Consider the following 20,908-nt stretch of genomic DNA (forward strand, 5'->3'; position numbering starts at 1 on the left):
GCCTGTGAACACCAGAGCAGCCATACAGCAGCCCGCCACACCGCACACTGCAGCGGACAGGAGGCCAGCACTCAGTCCTCCTTTCTCTGCCCTCTTTTCCCCTTTGTTTGCTTTTTTTCTCCATTCTTTCTCTCGGTCTTTCTCTCTCTCTCTCTCTCTCTCTCTCTCTCTCTCTCTCTCTCTCTCTCTCTCTCTCTCTCTCTCTCTCTCTTTCACTCTACCTCTCTTTCACTCTCTGTCTCTGTCTCAGTCTCTCTTTCTCTCTCTCTACTGTACATCTCTTTCTCTCTCTGGGTCTTTCTCTCTCTCTCTCTCTCTCTCTCTCTCCATTTCTGTCATTCTCTGATGTCTGTCTGTCTTCACATTTTCCTCATCCTCTTTTCCTTTTTTTGTCTCCCTCTGTCCTGCCATCTCCTCTCTCTCTCTCTCTCTCTCTCTCTCTCTCTCTCTCTCTCTCTCTCTCTCTCTTTCTCTCTCTCTCTCCCTCCCTCCTGCCCCTCTTCCTCTATATCTCCTGCGGTACGCCCCCAAAGTATAGTAATGAAAGCAGAAAGGTTCTGCTGCCGTGGTATTTTATGTGAGACCAGGAAGAGGAGACAAGAGAAGGGAAGAGAAGGAGAGGAGAATGAGAGGAGAAAAGCGCCACAAGGGCCCCAAGACCCCCTTCCACAAAGAGCAGCTTCACTGCAAAGATGATGGATCTACGTTTTCCTTTCTGCCTCTCACCGGAGGCCACAGGCCTGTCGGAAGGCAGGAGGGGGGTGTCTGTGGAGAGATGGGGAAGGATAGCAGGGGGTAAATAAGGCCAGGTCTGCTATCGGTGTGTGTGCGTGTGTGTGCGTGTGTGCGTGCGTGCGTGTTTTGAGAGAGACGGAGAGAGAGAGAGAGAGAGTTCATGTATAGCCACACACCAGGCTTTTGTTTTTCTGTCTTTTTTCAGTTTTTTTTTTGTTCTAGAAGGAACAAAATTGCCAGCCTTTGGACATAAGGTGAGATTACAAGAAAGAGTTTTTCTCGACTCAAATCTAGCTGCCTTGTGTATGCTTTTGAATTGTCTGGGTTATTACTATGAGAATTGAGCGCAGTTCATCGTTTTCAGCTGTTTGACTACACAGACTGCTCTTGCAAAGCAAGGCACAATCGGACCAGAAGACCAACATTAATAAATCCGACTTACAGCTGTTATGCACAATGGTCTGCGTGTGTATGCCAGAAAGGTCATGGTAGAACAAAGAAAAAAATAAATACATAACGAAACAACAACAACAGGAAATCAATACAAAGCAAAGACAAACATCAGACTTGTCTTGTGATGTATGAAATCATCGATGCAGCAGACAGATCTCAAGGACGCAAGCCGCGTCAGGGCCCGGGGAGCAAATGATGTATGTAAATGTGCGATTCAAACGTATGCCGATGTGAACGGCTCGCCACATCGTGGAGCGCCTCTGCTGTCACGGTGCAACACACACACACACACACACACACACACACACACACACACACACACACACACACACACACACACACACACATACACACACGCACACACACACACATGGATGTAACTTTATGAATATATTATGTTTTTTCATGCATGGCGTTTCCCAAAGGGCGATTTCTGTGCTGAAAACATCCAAACGTCAAGCTCGGAATGCATACTACATATCAAATTTGTCGTATGACAAAGTAAGAGTGCATTGGAAAGCAAGTGGGCAGGTCAGCAACCATTCAGTTGTGTCCAATTTAGTCTTTTCCTTCCCATTTCTTTTGCTATTTCTTTTCTTTTTTTATCGAATGCTTTTTCGCCATCCCTTTGTCTCTTTCTGTTCTCTGCCATGTTGTAAGCCCCACAGGAGGTCACCAGCTGTAATGCAACCACCTACTCTCCATGGTGTGGAAGATGACTTCTTTTAGCCCGGGGAAATGTATTAAAAATCCACTACCCTTGCTCCTGCTGCTGCTACTACAGTAGCCATAGCCCACTCTACCAACCAGCCAAACCAACTCAGCCCAGCCTAGCTCACTTTATGTAATCATTTTCATTTTATAAAGCAGTGCTCTAGTACATTTGTGCTCAAGTCATTTGACTTGTAAATCTCGGAGTTATGGACAGAAGAGGAAAGAAAGAGTGAAAAGAAACGACGTTTTAATACACACGGCACATACACAGTTGTTTTCACACTTCTTTTCTTGCTCGACGGATCTAAGATGCAGCAGATGGCATTTGGAAATAATGAGGGCTTTTTTTACGCCAGGGAGTTTCGATTGGCTGAACTCGACTCGGAGAACTCTGACTCAATATGCCGTGTCCTCCGTCAGGAGGCCACCACATCATAGCCGGTCAGGAGAGACCGTCTCTCTCTCTCTCTCCATCTCTCTCTCTCTCTCTCTCCATCTCTCTCTCTCTCTCTCTCTCTCTCTCTCTCTCTCTCTCTCTCTCTCTCTCTCTCTCTCTCTCTCCATCTCTCTCTCTCTCTCTCTCCCACCACATCATAGCCGGTCAGGAGAGACCGTCTCTCCATCTCTCTCTCTCTCTCTCTCCATCTCTCTCTCTCTCTCTCTCTCTCTCTCTCTCTCTCTCTCTCTCTCTCTCTCTCTCTCTCTCTCTCACCACATCATAGCCGGTCAGGAGAGACCGTCTCTCCATCTCTCTCTCTCTCTCTCTCTCTCTCTCTCTCTCTCTCTCTCTCTCTCTCTCTCTCTCTCTCTCTCTCTCTCTCTCTCTCTCTCTCTCTCTCTCTCATATTCCCCTTTCTCACTTCATTCCTCTCCCTCATCTTCAAACTCTTCTCTCTCCCTCTTCTGTCTCCTGCTCTGCATCCCTCCTTCTCTTCATTCTCTCTCTATGCATCCATCCCTCTCTACCTCTCTCCAGTTCATTGTGTTTGTGATGGGCAGTAAAGCTCCAGTTCCCTCTTGCGCCCCAAACGTCTCACTTCTGGGCCTCTGTGGGCTGCTGTGCTGTGCTGTGCTGTGCGTCTGTGTGTCTGTGTCTGTGTCTGTGTCTGTGTGTGTGTGTGGGGGGGGGGGGGGGGGGGGGGTGTGGGTGTGGGTGTGCGTGGGGGTGTGTGGGGGTGTGTGTGTGTGTGTGTCTGGATGTGTGTGTGTGTGTGTGTGTGTGTGTGTGTGTGTGTGTGTGTGTGTGTGTGTGTGTGTGTGCGCGCGCGCGAGTACGCGCGTGTATGTGTGTGTGTGTGTGTGCGCGAGTGTGGAGCCCCAGCTGTCAGTCGTGTCACTAGCAAAGCGAGGTCCAGGGAGGTGTGGTACACTAGCCAGCAGGAGATTGAGTCATCAAAGGGTTAACCTCGAGTCGCTTCATGCACTCCGCCCGCTCCTCCGCCCATGCACCCGCCAAAGCCTCTTCATCAGGCTCCGAGGGGACGGTGTCTGGAACCCAAACCAAGCCAACTACACCCCACCCCACACCAACCCAACCCAACCCACCCCAACCCCACTCCACTCCACCCCACCCCACTCCCCCCGAACCCAATCCCACTCCACACCAACCCAACCCACCCGGCTCAAGCAGTCCTTTTGGTCTTCATGAACACAATGGTGAAATGTCTCTGCATGGAGTGGGGCCATGGACCGAACTCTCTCTCGCTTTCTCTCTCTCTATGGTTCTCCCTTTCGTTATTTCTCTCTCTCTTTCTCTTTCTCTTTCTCTTTCTCTTTCTCTCTCTCTCTCTCTCTCTCTCTCTCTCTCTCTCTCTCCTGTCCTCCTCTCTTCTAGTCAGGCCACCCGCCAGGCACTATTCCAGGCGGTGCTCGTCCTGCGAGTGGTATTGACATTGAATATCACAGGGCTTTTTTGTCCATCACCTTCAGAGACACACCATTAAAGATGGAGAAACATGTGCTGATCAGCTGCCGCCTGCCATGCTTCATTTGAACAGTGCCGACAAGACCCGGACGCATGGCAGACTTTTAAACACTGCTGTTCGCCGTCTGCCTTGCTGTTGCCACATGAACATGACTATTTTTTTCTGCTTCTCTATTCCACCACCGCTAAAGGTAGTTTTTACATAGCCAATCCGTGGTGATACAATAACCAGAATACATTGGAAAGCTTGGCACAGTTTATATTTTTTCCGGTTAGGGCCATGACAAGTCATGTGTGTCTCTCTCGTGAGGGGGAAGTGATTTATTTTATTTTTTTTGATTTTGCAACACATGAACGCTCTGATTTTTTTTCTTTTCACACTGTAGTGATGAGACACAAGTCACAAGATGCCATGGCTGTGCAAGGAATGACGATTTCTGTGCCAAATTCTTTGTGATGCACAGTATTTCAGTCATCGAAATACGGATGCTTCCTTGTGAGGTGTTGCCTGTTGGCAGAGCAAGGGGTATAGCGGCAGCAGTGTTCACTGGGAATCAGCCTGACTGTTTAAGAGGAGTGGCAGGGCAGACAAAGGAGGAAGTGGAAACGTGAGAGACACTACAGACGGAAGAGAGAAATGGAGAAGGAGATATGAAATGAAAAGGAGGAAGAGATGGAGAGGAGAGATATGAATCCCATGGCCAAATGGTGGAAGAATGATGAAAAAAAAATAAATCTGGGACAGTTGAAAGCGGCATATGTGCCACTGAGAGGGAGGGAGGGAGGGAGAGGAGAGAGGGAGAGGGAGAGAGAGAGGGAGATGGAGATGGAGAGATTGAGGGAGAAAGAGCGAGAGAGAAAGAGCGAGAGTGGGCTAGCTGCTGGGGTGGTAGGCAGCTGTTTAATCTGCAGTGTTGACCGTAGTTGACCCAGATGCTGGTTGCAGATCAGGTTGTGGGCCCTGCTGTCCAGGCCCATGAGGACACAGAGGTGATGAGGGCGGCAGACAGCAACCGAGAGCCGACCTCCATCCATCCACGCATCCGTCTGTCTGGGTGTCTCTCTGTCCACTGAATATTCATAAGCTCGTTAAGGCATGCCAGTGTTTGTATTGTCCGTTAATACCACTGCTGTGCTTTTTCTGTTTGTGTGGATTAAGTAAATTCACGTCACTTTGTTTTTAATTGTATATTTAAATACAACACAGTTGACTCCAAAGTGCTTCACAACATAGTAGGAAACAAAATGTATTCAACATAAAATAGAGAAAACTAGAAGTACATAAAAACGTACACAAAAAATATAGTGATGCGTAGAAGGTTTCATACAAACAAGGCCCATTATCAAGGCAAAGTCTTTAGAAAACCTTTATGTCATAATCAAAGCTTTAATTGCTGTTTTAATAAACCTTAATTGCTGTTTGGGTTGACGGTGAATGACTTCTCAAACCAATGTGTGCTGTAGAGTACTGCCTAGCATCTTTCTCGACTAATATGTTCTCGTGAGATCCAATAAGTTTTGAAATGGTGCTGCAGTTTTAACTCGTTTCAGAGAATGTGCATTGAAACACAAATTCATCATCAGTAAATTGCTCACTAGGAAGAAGCCAGAACAAGTTTCAACGTTGCATGGAATTTCAAATTAGATTTACTGTAGGCCCAATTTCCCTCAGCAACTGATGCAAAGTGTACGTAGTATCTGTATCTCTTGATAATGCAAAGCCCTTGGTGAACTCGCAGTCTCTCGTAAATGTGTGCGCAGTGAAGACTAACTATCTCGTCAAGTCAAGTCTTGCATCATACACCTCAGTGTTTTGGGCATCATTAGTGAGTACCTTTTATAATCTCAATGGCACTCTCTCTCTTACAACAATGACCCAGCAATCTCGTCATGCTGATCGCTCCCGGCAGGTGATTATTAGCTTTTTTTTACATTGCCAAGCCTTTGTTGTTTTTTTAATGATTTGGTACAATTTTTGGTGAGAACATGAGATTTTGTGTCCTCAGGCAATAGCGATGCAGTGACTTGAGTTGTCGCGGTTGAGAAACTTATTGGTGTCTTGTTTTTGACTACTTAATTTTTCGCATCCTCATAGTGGTCTATCTCAAGATGGCCAAGCTAGCCATCCATTTTTCATGATTGCGCATTTCATCCTTCCTCTCTAACATACATACATTAGCATACATTAGCCTTGAATGGCAGCTCCTGCACTGGTCAATTATGAGCTGTTTTTTTGCCATCACTGCATTTAATAAATGGGTCTATTCTCTCCTATTTTTAATGAAGTCTGATGCGGAGGGCTGTGTTTCAGTGACTGCCTCAGTGGTTTTATCTATTAGCTTTGCCCGCTTCACTATTTTTTTCCCTTCTTGCCTTTGTTTGGTAATCACAGAGTCCGATCTAGTATTTACCTCAGTTGTTCCTTTCATGCACTGCACTCTCAAATCCCCCAGAAGCCCCAAATCTCAATATATTTTGCCTCTCCTTCCTATTGTTAGTTTATTCCCATAGGTTTCTTGTTTCTCTTTGCCTCTGCATTTGTCACGCCAGCCTGTGTTGAAGGCACATCTGTGCAGGCTGTGCAAATGAGAGTTTGGGGAGAAGAGAGAGGCAAGAGAGAGGCATGTTTTTGTAGGACCGATTTCAACTCTTCGCTCTCTACCTGTGTGTGCCGTAGCAAAACACTTTTAACAGCTGGCCTTGAGTCTAAGGGCTGGCGTGGTCTCCCCAAACAAACGGCGTGGCAGCCAGTGCTCTCAACAGCGGTGCCATTGGTGGCGGCAGCATCAGTCGCTGACTGACTCTCTCTGGTGTGCGATAACTGGAAAAGTGTGAGCATGTCTCCAGACGTGACAGCGGCAGACGCGGACACTAGTGGATTTCTCCTGTCACGATAGCAGGCCTATTCAGGTGGCTTCTTTCCTTAAAAAACGATCCTCGGTACGTTTTTTCGATCTGCTAGTGCCTGGCCATTGTTACTTCAGACGTCAAATCGTTGACTTTGTTTTTTTTCCCCCTCTCAGCGATAAGTCAGTAACATTTCTGGACATGTTGAACAGCCTTGCCAATTTCCAACCTTCTCATCTTGCACTGTTTTTCTCCCCAATTTGTCAAAGAGACTTTTCAAATGCCCAGAGCCATTTTTGAGAGATCGCAGAGGGCCCCTCACTGTCATTTAACTGGAAAACAACCAAATGTACTTTTCAGTGGGGCCTCCAGCATCGTTGTTATTGAGCGGACATTTCAATGCTTCAGCTAGTCAGTCAGTCAATAACCCCTAACGGGCAAAATAGACATTCTTTATGCACTTAGTGAAGAAGTATAGCAACAATGCATTGTATCATCCATCTCGATTGAGCAAAAAAAGTGACTGTGGTTGACATAGATGGAAATGGATTGGAACAGAAAAGATGTACAATAATCGTGACATTCCGTGGGTTTTATTCACATATATGAGGTAGGCGAGGACAAGCGGCACATAGCTGCGATTTTTATAACCCTTATTCCAGAGCCGGGATCGTCTAGTCCTGTTTTTCATTCTCCTCCGTATTGTAAGTACATCCCATTGTGATTTCACCCGCAATAAGGTCAAAAGAACTTTTCTCTCCCCTCTCGCTCTACTGCTACCCCCTCCAGTCATTTACAAAATTACTTTTTCTCCCCCATCTCCTGTTCTTTTTTTTTTTTTTTAGATTACTGTCCCCCACCCTCTCTCCTTTAATTTATAGTCAGTGTGTGCCAGATAAGAATTAATTAGTAAAACGCTCTCTATATAGATCAGGCGTTTCCTTTCGCCAAGTCAGACTTGCTGATTGCCGACCTTGGGATCGCGCGCACACGTACATTATTGATGCGACTAATCTGGAACAGGCGACGTAATTAAAAGACAGATCGGGATAGAATATTAACAAAGCTAAATGATGTAGCGTAGCAGCCGCAGAGTCTGAGTTGGGACGTCGTAGAGTGTTGTGTTGTGTGCTGTAGCTGCCGAGGCTTGTAATTAAAACACCACCGCGCGCGCTGTGATAAATAAAGTGAAATCTGCCACACGTTGTGTAGCACTTATTTAGGTAAGCTAAGTGTAAGTCCACACAGCATGCAGCTGCCTATTTCATGTTTTTCTCTCCATGTATTTACCTGGCACCTACCGGCACCTGAATTTGTGTCTACTGTTGTAAGCTGCTTGGGATAAAAATGGCAAATGGATGGTCCACCAAGTGCAATATAATGTATTCTAATGCACTGCAATGAACCAGGGGCTGTACAATGTGAAATGTGTCTAATTTGAAACTCTCATGCAGCGTGATTCACCTGTGCTTCCTCCTGTGCTTCCTCCACCACCACCACCCCCAGGTACCCGTGATGCCCACGATAGACAGCCAGGCCCAGGGGCAGGTGCTGGCCTCAGGGGTGAGGTGGGGCCAGACACCCATCAACCAGTCCACGCCCTGGGAGACGGACGAGCCTCCTGCCAAGCAGATGAGGGATAAAGACCTCACAGGTACTACACACATACATGCACACACACACACACACACACACACACACACACACACACACACACACACACACACACACACACACACGTGCACACACACACACTTGCACACACACACACACACACACACACACACACACACACACACACACACACACACACACACACACACACACACACACACACACACACACACACACACACACACACACACACACAGTAAAGACTCAAGTGGCCATTAGCTGGGATGTGTGAAATGTGCTGAGCGGAATTTTTTTACATGTATATATATTTATTTATTTAGCTTTTGAAGTGCCATTAGCACATTCTTCATCACATCGGTTTTTTTGTGTAGGTGTAGATTTTGTACTGTAACAGCGCCACTTATGTAAGCTTTTTTTTTTAAAGCTGATCTTTACATTTCACCGAGTACATGAACGTTTGCTTATGGTGACGCATGAGTATATGATGACATTAACAGCAATAGGGTTTGCAACATTCAAGATTTCGCAGCCTCCAACTGCCTCCTCCTGCACTTTTCCACCCGCCAGGCATCCTGAACTCATTCTTGACAATGAACGTGTAATTTTATTCTGCATGCATTGTCATTAATTCTCTGACATTGGAAGGGGGGGAGAAAAAAATGAGAAATGATTTTGAGCGTTTTTTTTGTTTTTCACAGTGAGAAAGCATTATGGGGCCCATAAGCGGAGCGGGAGCGAGGGCAAGAGTTCAATATGGCTGCTTGTTGATATGAATAATTAGCTTGCTGCCCACGATACAGCAGAATTCCCATTAGAAAGCACTCATCAGTAATGATTTCTTAGCCCCTGATATTTCTGCACACATACATACACACAATCTCACACACAGACGTGCATGTACACACACACACACACACACACACACACACACACACACACACACACACACACACACACACACACACACAGGTACGCACACACGCACACACACAGGCACACATGTGCACGCACGCAGGTGTGCACACACACACGCTTGTGCAAACACACACACTAACACACACACACAGCCATACACACATATACACCACATGCGCACACACAAATGCATTACACACACATGCACACACAAAAGCTTAGCCAGAGATCAGAGATGCACATACATTAAGACAAATACAAGCCCACAGCCACAGCCCCTACAGTCACACAGCCGTGCTCGCATGTAATTGCAAGTGAACTCAAACGAAGTATTAGGCCTCCTTTACTGCTTCAGTTCCTCTGGAAGCTGCGCTCGCCGGGATAAAGACCTTCAGGGTCGGCCATGTTTAAAGGCAAACACAGTACATCCAGTGGAGGGCTATTTTTAGACCGAACGAACGAACGCCTTTACCGTCCTCCTGGTTGGTTTCACAGTGCAACCAGGGATCTCGTGTGATGCGATGCAGGCGTTAAAAAAAAAATGGAGAATTATGTAGCGAGAGTGCAAATACTGTGCTGAGGGCGGACATGCATAATGGAGAAGATGACACTGTACAGTGCTGCTGAAGTGAGAGATTACTCTCGGCTCTTAGCTGCTATCACCCTGCCACTGGCTGTTCAGCACAGACTGTGACCCCGGGTGAGAGGCTGAATGCTGGTGATGACTTACTGCAACTCTATCCGAAATGGGAAGGCTGGTACCTACTGTCTAACTGTCGAATTGAGATGTACTTTTCTTGGATTAGACATTGATATACGTATAAGCTAAAAGTATTGTTTAAGATACTGACTGCTGGTGATGACTTACTGCAACTCCTAAATGGAAAGGTTGGTACCTGCCACCAGGGCCGGATCAACACAGGCTAGTTATGGAGGAAGCCTCACTGCTCCAACATTTCCGAGTAGGCATCAATGTTTTCAAATAGGCATTGTTGTATGAGCTGAAAAATGTTTTTTTAAAGACTGTGCTGATGTGCTCACAGTTCTATTTCATGATATGTGTGGATATTCAAGAAACCATCTACATTATGTTGCTTTCAACAATGAGGACAATTAAGTTATCATAGTTGATCAATAATTTTAAGGCATTTGTTTAGGCATGCTCTGCTTTGTCTAAGTGCGCACTTACAAGGCAGCATTTAGTAAGGGACGGTAACTCCTCTCCTCCTCCTCCTCCTCCTCCTCCTCCTCCTCCTCCTCCTCCTCCTCCTCGTCCACTTTCCTGTAGCGCTTCTCTTTGACACAGCTCAACACTCCCGAAGCTGCTGAATGCCAAATACTGTATTCACACGATTAACACGATTCACCTCCTGAAGCAAATTTTTAAGCACATCTTGAGAACTTCTGCATAGTCCATTAGTTCTAATCAGCCTGACCGTTAATCATAGTTCATGACCCTGGTAAGACACGGTGGTAAGACAGGGTTTTGTCACCCCTCCACCCTCCCTTTTTACCCTTTAATACATTGAAATTTGCTGTATGGCAAACACGATTCACCTTCACATGCAAATTTCGGAGCATATTCTGACCAATTCTGCATAGTCCATTGAGTCTTTTCAGCTTGACTGTTAATCATAGTTGATGGCCCTAGTAAGACGCAGTGGTCACTGTAACCTCTTTCACAACCCCCTGCCTGCCCTTTAATACGCCTAAATCTGCTGGATGGCAAATATTAATAATACTTCAGCTATTTTCAGAGTATATTCCATTGAATAGTCTCTTGAATCTTTTTCAACCTAGCTGTTCGTCATAGTTGGTGACCTTGATGAGACACAGTGGTGACCGTAACCCCATTCTCTTCTCTACACCTCCTCCTCCAGGTCCCCTGTGGCCCCCAGTGCCCCCGGTCAGCCAGCCCAGCCTGCTGCAGGCCCAGTCCCACTCCTACGGCATGCCCCAGCCGCCGGCCTACAGCCAGGGCGTCACCGTGCAAGCGCCCATCATCGGCGTGACCCCCACGCTGCCCAACCCGGGCCAGCCCCAGCCCCCACCAGTGGCCCCCCACCACCCGCTCATGAGCGCCCACTACCACCACCACCACCACCACCACCCGCTCCAGCCCCAGCCCCAGCAGCCGTCCCAGCCCCTGGCCAACATGGTGCTCAACATGCACAGCCAGCCCCCGCTGGGCGTGGCGGGCCTACCGCCCATCACCATGTCCCCCATGACGGGTGTGTGCCACCCCGTGCACACCGTGGTGGGCAACGGCCACATGCACAACCCCATGGTGCCTCCGCCCCCGCCACCGCCGCCCCAGCAGCCGTCCACAGCAGCAGTGGGCGCGACGGGATTGCCTGCCATGGCGGCAGCCACCCACCCGATACAGCCGCCCCCACTGACCAATGGCCAGGCGGCCATGCATCATCAGCAGCCCGCAGCAGGACTGGTAGGGGCGGCGCCCGCCATCGCAGCCGAGGGGGGCGGCACCAACGGACTGCAGATGCTCAGGACTGTGGGGATGGGGAAGTATGAGTTCACCGACCCCTGGCATCCCAAAGGTAAGTCCCATTACAAAAAAAATACAAGAGAAAAAGGAAAAATAAACAGAAAAGAGATGTAACAGGAATGTTATTTCTCTCTGCTACTTGACTGACTCTCCTGGGCTTTTTCTGAAATTGTTGTCTTAACGTCTAAGCTTTTCGTCTCCTCTGAGAAACAGAGGAGAAACAGTAATATCTCTTGCTCAAATAGTTTCCAGCAAGTTGCCTTCTCTTCTCTCCCTCTGTCTAATTTCTTTTTCACTCCCCCCTGCCTCTCCCTCTCCCCCGCCCTCTCTCTCTCTCTCTCTCTCTCTCTCTCTCTCTCTCTCTCTCTCTCTCTCTCTCTCTCTCTCTCTCTCTCTCTCTTCACTTCCTTTTTTATTTCTTCTCTCTCCTCTTGTTTCAGACGTCTTGTCTCTTTCTCCCATTCCAATACTCCTCTATTTTCTTCTCTCTCTCTCTCTCTCTCTCTCTCTCTCTCTCTCTCTCTCTCTCTCTCTCTCTCTCTCTCTCTCTCTCTCTCCTTATCTCCCTTTCTCTCTCTCTCATTTCTCTCATGTATCTCTGTATCCGTCTGCCTTCCGCCTTCTCAGCTGATGGCCTAGAGCACATTTATTATGTTCCCAACTTTCAGCTTCAATAAAAACCCTCATCCATCTACTCCAGCATGTGGACAAGTGCCTAGTGAATTACTTCACTTTTTTGTTTGTTTTTTTTCCTTCTTTTCCTTTTCACTCCATGTTATTTTTTTTACCCCCGCACCGTAAAAAGCTCATGATAACTTTATGAAGTTTGGAGGATATTGAAGGTGCTCTAACACTTTTGCAATATGCTTGAGAATATGAGAGTGAGCGAGAAAGAGCGAGAGAGAGTGCGCGTGAGGGAGAGAGGGAGGGAGGGAGAAAGAGAGCGAGACAGAGAGACAGAGACAGAGAGAGAGAGAGAGAGACAGAGAGACAGAGAGAGAGACAGAGAGAGAGACAGAGAGAGAGAGAGAGGAAAGTAAAAAAAAACTTGGACATGTTTTAATAAAGTGCTGAGTTGCACTCTGAATGCGATTTCCAGTTATGAGAACAGTTCTTCCGTGGGTAAAGTATATGTCTGTGCCGGGATTTTAATTTGGAGTGACATCACAAAAGCTCTGTGTAACCCCCACAGAGGCTGTCATTTAGCCGTGCACAAAAGAATATTCAAATTGACAGTCCCCGGAGCGGCGGAACACTCCAAAAGACGTGCTCACGGTCTCTAATAGACAAGCACATACACACACACACACACTCATGCAGTACGCACACATATTCATGCAGTGTACACACATTGATGCACACACATATTCATACTTTAATTCAAAGGCACACACATTTTCACATACCCACCCATCCACACACACAGTTTCACGCACACACTCATATCAAAACTTTTTTCTTAATTTCACTTCACAGCCGCAACCGCCTTCTGTGTGAAGTGTCACGAGCCAATTGAGTCTCAGCTCGGAGCGGTAGCATGAAGGTGTACTGTCTGTACTGTATGTGTGAAGCATGAGGTGCCAGGCCACCTGGGTCTCGGGGACCCCAGTGTCGCGCTCTCCTCCCTGGGCCACCACCTAGCACCTCAGCTGCCTCCCATGGGCTGCAGTGTAGCCTTGGAGCTCACCTGTTGCTACAAACACCAGGAACGTAATACATTATACTTGTATATCACGGCTTCGTATTCCAGCTAATGACGTGTTAAAATTACTATCATGATACAGAAGCAACGATACAATAGATTCTGTCAATTAGTCAGTATATGATTAATAATTATTGTTGCATTCCAAAATATTAAGTGCTAAATGGTTATACTGAATACAAATATTTAGTTCTAATACTTTCGGTTTTCTGTTGCCACAATACAGCACAAGCACTACATTACAAGAGAATGTTCAAACCATGTTCAAAAGCTTATTCAAAAATATGTCTTGCTTTTATCATGTATCTCTGGCAAGTATCATCAAAAGGAACTTGAACTTTGAACGTGAACATCACTCGTGTTACAAGCTAGACACTTGACAATGTTGAGGCCGTTCAGGTGAATCGTTTGACAATTTTGAGTGGAGCAGGGAAATACACAGTCTACTGACATGTCTGCATGGGTATCTTACATGCTTTTTGTTGATCAGGAACCGATTATTCTCTTAATAACCTTTTTGGTAAACCCATGTCCAAACCATTGTAGGCCATGCTACAAATAGGTTGCTGGGTGTTAAACACCTGCACAAATATATAAAATAATTGAATGCCGTTATTAGATCTCTAAAAGTTTGCATGAGTAAGTGGGCATACCCAATGCAAGCAGTTGTCTTGTCCAGTCAACTTAAGGCTGATCTTTTTCCAACTTTTCTTTTGCACAGCTAAGTTAGATTGTGTTGTTAACAACTGAGTTTAAAATATCAGTGGTGAAAAATGAAATGGTGAATGTAACCTACCAACAATAAACAAACCTAGATATTTCCATCAAGCACTCACTAAGCACTTACCATGTAGTGCACATACACGCATGAACATTACTAAGCACTTATGCATACAGTATACTACCGCACAGTATGTAGGCCTAGAATACCATATACACAAACATTTTTTGCATATACGGTACTCTATATATAGATGAATATCTTACAATTATTTTTAGTGATCATGAAGAGATGACAAATTGTCCATATCTAGCGCACTTTAATTGCACGTCAGCACATACTCGTTCTGCTTTATAGGTAGATACGAAAGCACAGCGCCCTGTGTAGCAGTTAGATAATGACAAACAATATGGAACGCTACGACAGGAAGACGAGCGGGAGAACAAACGCGTACTTCATGCAGGCCTTTCGATGTACGCTTTCTAGTTTACGACCAAGCCGCCATTAATAATACTGCTAACAGCGTTAGAAAGCAGCCCCTTGAAAACACCCATGTTGAAAGCGTGTTATTTTCCACAAATAGAAAACCATAAAGCTATTTCCCTGGCAAACAGGGTCACGCAGTAAGCGCATGTAAATATGTAAATATCTGTTGTATCCCGATGATGGCAATTCACATGAAAAAGAATTATGGCTTTGTGTTTTGCCTCTTGGCTTCCTCCGAAGTCAGGTATTCAATCATATCGCCCCGAAATATTCCCAAATAAAAATGAGTTGCTTCGCCGAGCACCACGGGGAAGATTGCATTGTGTGTGTATTTTTTCCCCGTTTCTTTTTTCCCTTTTCCCCTGCTCCCGCTTTTCATCGGCAGCAAGAAATCCCTCAAATATTCGGTCAGGGCTACAGGCTAGGAATCCGTTCCAGTGCTCCTCGCTTAAATTGCATGTCATGTTGCATCACCAGAAATATTAATCTTCTATGAGGGGCAGGAACATGCAAACACCACTGCTGCACCACTGCTCTCCTCACCACTTAACTGCTTGTAATTGAGATTGCGAAAAGTCCATTCATAAAAAAGCTAGTCCCCACTGAGCGTGTTTACTCAGGCAAGGTCACCCATTACTTCCAAGCCCCCCTCCCCTCCTTAATCGTAAAAAACACTCCTAATTAACTCGGGGCTCACCATCTCACCCAGATGCATGCTGGAAAAAAAATCCTTCATGTGCCGTCAACGGCGATACCGGTTTAATGTCTTTTTTTCCCTAAATATCCGACTATACTTTGTTTTCATCTGGACTCGCAACTTATTATTATTGTTATCACTCTTGCTCATTTCCCATTCAACTTTGGACTCGTGTGTAATTAAACAGCGTGCGGGGTCTAGCTAATAAAAATAGATAAAAGATGACAAGGCCTTTTGTGGGGCCCAGGAGGTATTAATGAAAGTGGCCCGTGGCCAACACGCTGTGCCTCTCCTCCTCCCTCCGCCCATATCTACCTACAGTACGTCGCCAGCAAGGGAGAGAGGGAGGGAGGGAGAGAGCGAGTGAACGGGGCCCTTGTCTCTGACACTGGCATCGTTATTTCCCCCCTGTAATTAATATAGAGAAAGCAGCCACCTCATTAATTTTGATAATTCACCGTCCGCCTCCTTCTTCGCGGTGAAGGCACCAACATCCCCCCTTTACACACACACGCACGCACGCTCGCTCGGACACACACTCACTCTCTCACACACACACACACGCACACGCACACAGCCCTCAACCCCCCCTTTTGCATTTCATTAATGATTTCCTCCATCTAAACGCGCAGCAGTCAAACCCCTTTGACAGGTCCATCTTGCAGCAAATTATCATAGGTAAGTAGCTCTCACTCTCCACTCCTCTCCTCACTCTCCCCACTCGCCTCTCCTCTCCTCTCGCTCGGTTGTCACAGAAATAGCTTGCACACTCTCCCCTGTGCTGCTCACTAGCACACGGTCACTCAGTGAGCAAGCACACATATACTACACACTCTCTCACACACATATGCACATACACACCCACATCACACATTGACACATACAGACACTCTCTGTGTCTGTGTGTCTGTGTGTCTGTCTTGTCTGTCTACCTGTCTGTATTGCTTTCTCTTCCTGTCTATCTGTCTACCTGTCTGTATTGCTTTCTCCTCCTCTATCTCTCACACACATACAGGCACACACAGACACAGACACACACACACACACACACACACACACACACACACACACACACACACACACACACACACACACACACACACACACAGACACAGACACAGACACACACACACACACACACAGACACACACACACACAAACACCTTTCTTATTGTGCGAGAACAAGGGGAGACATCAGTCAGGGACTTCTCTGGACAGCCAGAGGAGAGGAGTGATTAGTGCGAGTGGCGTCCGGGAGATTGGAGTGGATTAGAGACACTAAACAGCACCTGAGGACAACACTGGACACATGGGCCTTCTCATGCCAGCGGCTGGCAGATGCAGTTGTTCAACACAGCCACCAACATCATCCTCCACCAACTACCAGCTGCTACCAGCTCCTCACTACTTCCCCTCCCCCACCTTCCTCGGTTTTTTAAAATTATTATTCATCCGCCATTATAAAGGAGTAAGACATTAAATGGACTCTTTTTCTTCTCCCATTTCGGCGAATTGAGCGATAGAACTGCTGAACTGTGACCCAGAAAATGATTCATATTCAAATACGTCAGATGGTTGCTGCGGTGAAAAAGGCGGCTTGGTGCACGGCGAAATATTGTAGCATCTCGTTTTTTGTGTGTTATTACCATTTCCCCTCGCTCATTCAAGTGGGTTCATTTAACATCAAAATTGCAATCCAACAGCTTAAATCCATGTTTCCTCCCGTCTGAAATGGGATGAGATTAATGCGTGCGCTCCAGGACCGGAACAGGCCTTATGGTCCAATCTGTGGGGTTTTTGCAGCCCATTTAAATTAATTTCCTAAGCATCTGGATGTAGGTCAGAGGCAGTTTGCAGCATTCCAAAGACTGTTGTTGACAGCTGGGCAGTTGGGACTTGCCACTGAAAGCAATGCATGGAGCGAGCGGTGGGCTCGGTGGCGTAACGATTGCCCATAGAGCCCCAGGGCAAAATACTGATATGGCCCCCCGCATGTACCGTAAAGCCTGCCATGGTCATAATAGGGCTGCCAGTACCAATACGGCAGGGCCCTGTGCCCAGGTGCAAATGACCTGCTTGCTTCGCTCTCCTATAGCTCCGCCCCTGGTTGGGCTCAAAGCGAAGCTGTGTGTGTGTGTGAACATGCGTTCCTTGTCTGCAGAGATTTAACGCTCCCCAACATGAGACCTGCTTATTCAACATTCCTGGAATTGCTACGGTTGAATACAGCCAGGGCGTTTTTGAAGGCCCCAAAGGACGCCAACCAGGCCACCTTTGCAGCAGGCAAGCGAACGAGCGAGCAAGCAAACGAGCGAGCAAGCAAACAGGAGACACAGGGATAAAGAGCTCTGTTTGAAAGTTATTTAGATGTTTGGATTGCCCGTCCACACATGGCATGAATTATGCACAGCTCTCTCAGTGGGACGGCCATCTCCTGTGTGAGATCTGTGTCACAACAACGCAGCAGTGGTGGGAATACTGGAGTTTGCCCAGGTTTTTTTTCTGTTGTTGCTGTCGTCGTCGTCATTAGCATAATTTACTATTTTGGTCGCAAGAGCTTAATCACTTCCTAAAAATGTGTCTTCACCCACATTTGACTGTAAACTTTAACTGATCTTACACAAGGACACCTCTTTAAAACATTAAAAGCAGATTTTGTGATGCAGCACCAAGCACTGTTGCTGCCATCGCTGATTCTGACATTGAGGATTGCTTAGTTTAGCATATTCTTCAGCTCGGAAAAAAACCCCACCCCTTTAAACCCAAGATGTGTGGTAATCTTATTGCCAAGGAGGTAGACTTTGCTGATTTTTTTTTGTTTTATCGAAGAGCAAAATGAAATATATGGGGATGTACACTGTAAGCAGAAACTACACACCGAAGCAAAAGCAAATACCTTATGAAATGCTGATAAATCTCATGTCTGGCTCGCTGTCAAATTTCTTACTCGGGTATGTGAACATTTTGAACATAAACTGAACTGATATAGCTGTATATTTCATGAAGAGAAGGCAGTGCTGCCATCGTCTTATACAGTGCATTCTTATTTTGTTGACCTTGATACCCAAACACTAGAGTCCTCACAGAGCATTCTGGATGATGGTTTTTGTTCGAATAATGGCATGATTACCATTATCCATTATAGTTTCAACTCCATCTATGTTTTAATTGAGGCCGAGCAACATGAATGGTCTCATTCAGTCGTCTGCCTGCAGAACTGATTGTTTGCGGAGAGCAAATTTATATGCATTTATTCTGACCTTATCCCTTTGTGAGCCCACACCAGTCGGGTGCTATTGAGAACTTCTCATCTCATATCTACACTTGCATTGTTATCGATTCACAGCTCCTTTGTGCCAAAACAAGGAGAGAGGGAAAGAGAGCGAGAGACGGAGAGAGAGAGAGAACGGCAGCTTCATGAGCCTTTGTACTTTCTGCTACAGTGGTCCTCAGATGATCCTAGGAAGCATTTGCGAAGCTCACTGTATCTGCTTGAATTTTTTTCAACAACAGCAGCACACACTGAATTACGGCCTCTGAAAATCCCTTTCACTCTCCTCCTGGAATTAATGTAGCGTGGCTATGGCCCTAACAGCAGTATTTCAACATGGCGAGATGACTTGCTTAAAGGGGTCATAGAATGGAAAACAATATTTTTTACCTTAGGCTTTACTATTGCATAGCCAGTACCACAGAAGGGTGCATACAGTATAAGCCCTTCAGCTGTGAAGCATGGTTTGTGTCCTCCCTCACATATACATCTTCAACCAAACAATAGCCACCGAAAACATGGCAAAGGAATGAGTGAGAAAAACAACAGTACTGTACAGGTTATGTCTTCTTGTCAAAATATGGTGATAGTCTGCTGCCTAAAATTCCATTTGAGCTTATTTTTTTGAGAGCAAAGTCCACTGTGTCCAATGCATCTAAAAGAATAAAATTCATTCTATTCAACCATTCTGTTTCCCCTTTAAGCATAGTAGTAAAAGTCGGTGGAGGATGCCCCCCCAACACACACACACACACACACACACACACACACACACACACACAAACTCCTTTACTCCGCCAAAGTGTCCACCTGTGCCACGTCTCCTTGTCGGGTGCTCCTCCTGAGAACACTGACCCAGTTAAAGGAAATTGAGAATAATTAGCTGCCATGCCGCATGCTAAAATCTCGGAGAGCATTTCAGCGAAGAACAGAGTGCGTTGCGCACATTAATGCATATGAATGGCCTTCCGGAGCAGGCAGGGCCTCTGTACTCGCCGCGTCTTAAGATAACCCAGGCAGAAATGTAATTTCCGGGCAATGGCAATGTTCTGTCACCACCACTCTGGGAAACGGCTCCAACGAGAGAGCAAGCAAGCAAGCGAGAGCTATAGCCGTACTGCTTGTACTGTACGTCGGTCCCTGCCATTATAATTCATCAGCGTTGGCACGCATCCAAGGGCCGTGCAATTTCAGGTCACATTAGCGATGCTCTAGCACTGTCTAAAGGGGCCATCTCCTTGCAGACCCAATCCCCTCTATACTCAAAGAGCCCATTTGCAGCCTATCCATTTGTCGGTGGCCCTCCGCCATTCACAAGCCGAGGGGACCGTTGGTTTAATGTATGGAGACAGCTTTGATGTATCTTGCCGCTCGCTCATACACCTTCTGTGCGTCAACACCATGAAAAGGGTCGAGGCCGCAGGAGCCGTAGAAACGTCAGAGGAGTGAGTTGTAGTCCGCGCAGTGTTGCCACTTTGTCGTGGCGGTTTTAGAAGGAGAACTCATTTTCAATTTTGGAGAGCATGGCTTGGCGGTTTTAAAATTCTGGTAGCGGACCATTTTAATTGGATCCTGGTACTGTTTCTCATTACGGTTATCTAAAAAGACACTCACTCGGGCTAATGCTAGTGCGGAAGGAAAATTGTCCACATGTACGGAACAACACACAATCATTAAGAGACACCAGCTGGCATGACAAAGGCAGGACTTTAAAGCCGCTGGCACATACAGTATTTACAGCACTGTGCCACAGCTTCAACACTTTCAGTTCTCTGCAAAGAGCAGTGCAGTGTAAAACATTCTTTATTCTAGACAGCAGCCATAACGGCACGCCCCACGTTCCCTTTTATCCGGCTTCCTCTACGTACCAGTACCAGTGCTGACAGTGTTAATGCAGAATCTCATTTCAATAAGGAAATTATGGGCCCTAATTCTGGTATTATGCCTTGGTAATGAAGGAATATAGCATATGAGTTATACGCTCTTCATTTCGCCTCTCAGCCCTTACTGTTTTCTCTTTATGGTGCTCATGTAATGGGGGTGGTGGGCGGCGGTGACGGCCGTGTTTCATCGGAGTCCTAGAGAGCTAGTGACAGGCAAATGCTGCTGGCTACATAACCCGAGCTGAGACTCATTTGGCCCCCGAACAATTATGCACTTGATTTGTATTCCAATCCCCATTGTTTTTCTCATTATTTTCCCAGCCATACATGCATTATGACATATCACACCCCACAAAGTGAGCCGCTGCATGTTTACGGTGACACATTTTCAAAAAGACAGTGCTGGCCATGTGGTCTCC

The 20,908-nt window shown here is 46.4% G+C and overlaps 1 protein-coding gene across 2 annotated transcripts in view; it reads left to right on the forward strand.

Annotated features, from left to right (window-relative positions):
* Positions 1 to 20,908, forward strand: part of LOC134435475 (kelch-like protein 29) — a 161,714-nt gene that overhangs the window by 54,578 nt on the left and 86,228 nt on the right. For both annotated transcript variants that reach the window (XM_063184476.1, XM_063184475.1), the window contains 2 exons: positions 8,180 to 8,327; positions 11,104 to 11,781. In XM_063184476.1, the coding sequence (XP_063040546.1) occupies positions 8,180 to 8,327; positions 11,104 to 11,781 (826 nt within the window). The remainder of the gene's footprint in view (positions 1 to 8,179; positions 8,328 to 11,103; positions 11,782 to 20,908) is intronic.

This window comes from Engraulis encrasicolus, chromosome 19 (genome assembly GCF_034702125.1).
Source record: "Engraulis encrasicolus isolate BLACKSEA-1 chromosome 19, IST_EnEncr_1.0, whole genome shotgun sequence".
NCBI classification, from domain to species: domain Eukaryota; kingdom Metazoa; phylum Chordata; class Actinopteri; order Clupeiformes; family Engraulidae; genus Engraulis; species Engraulis encrasicolus.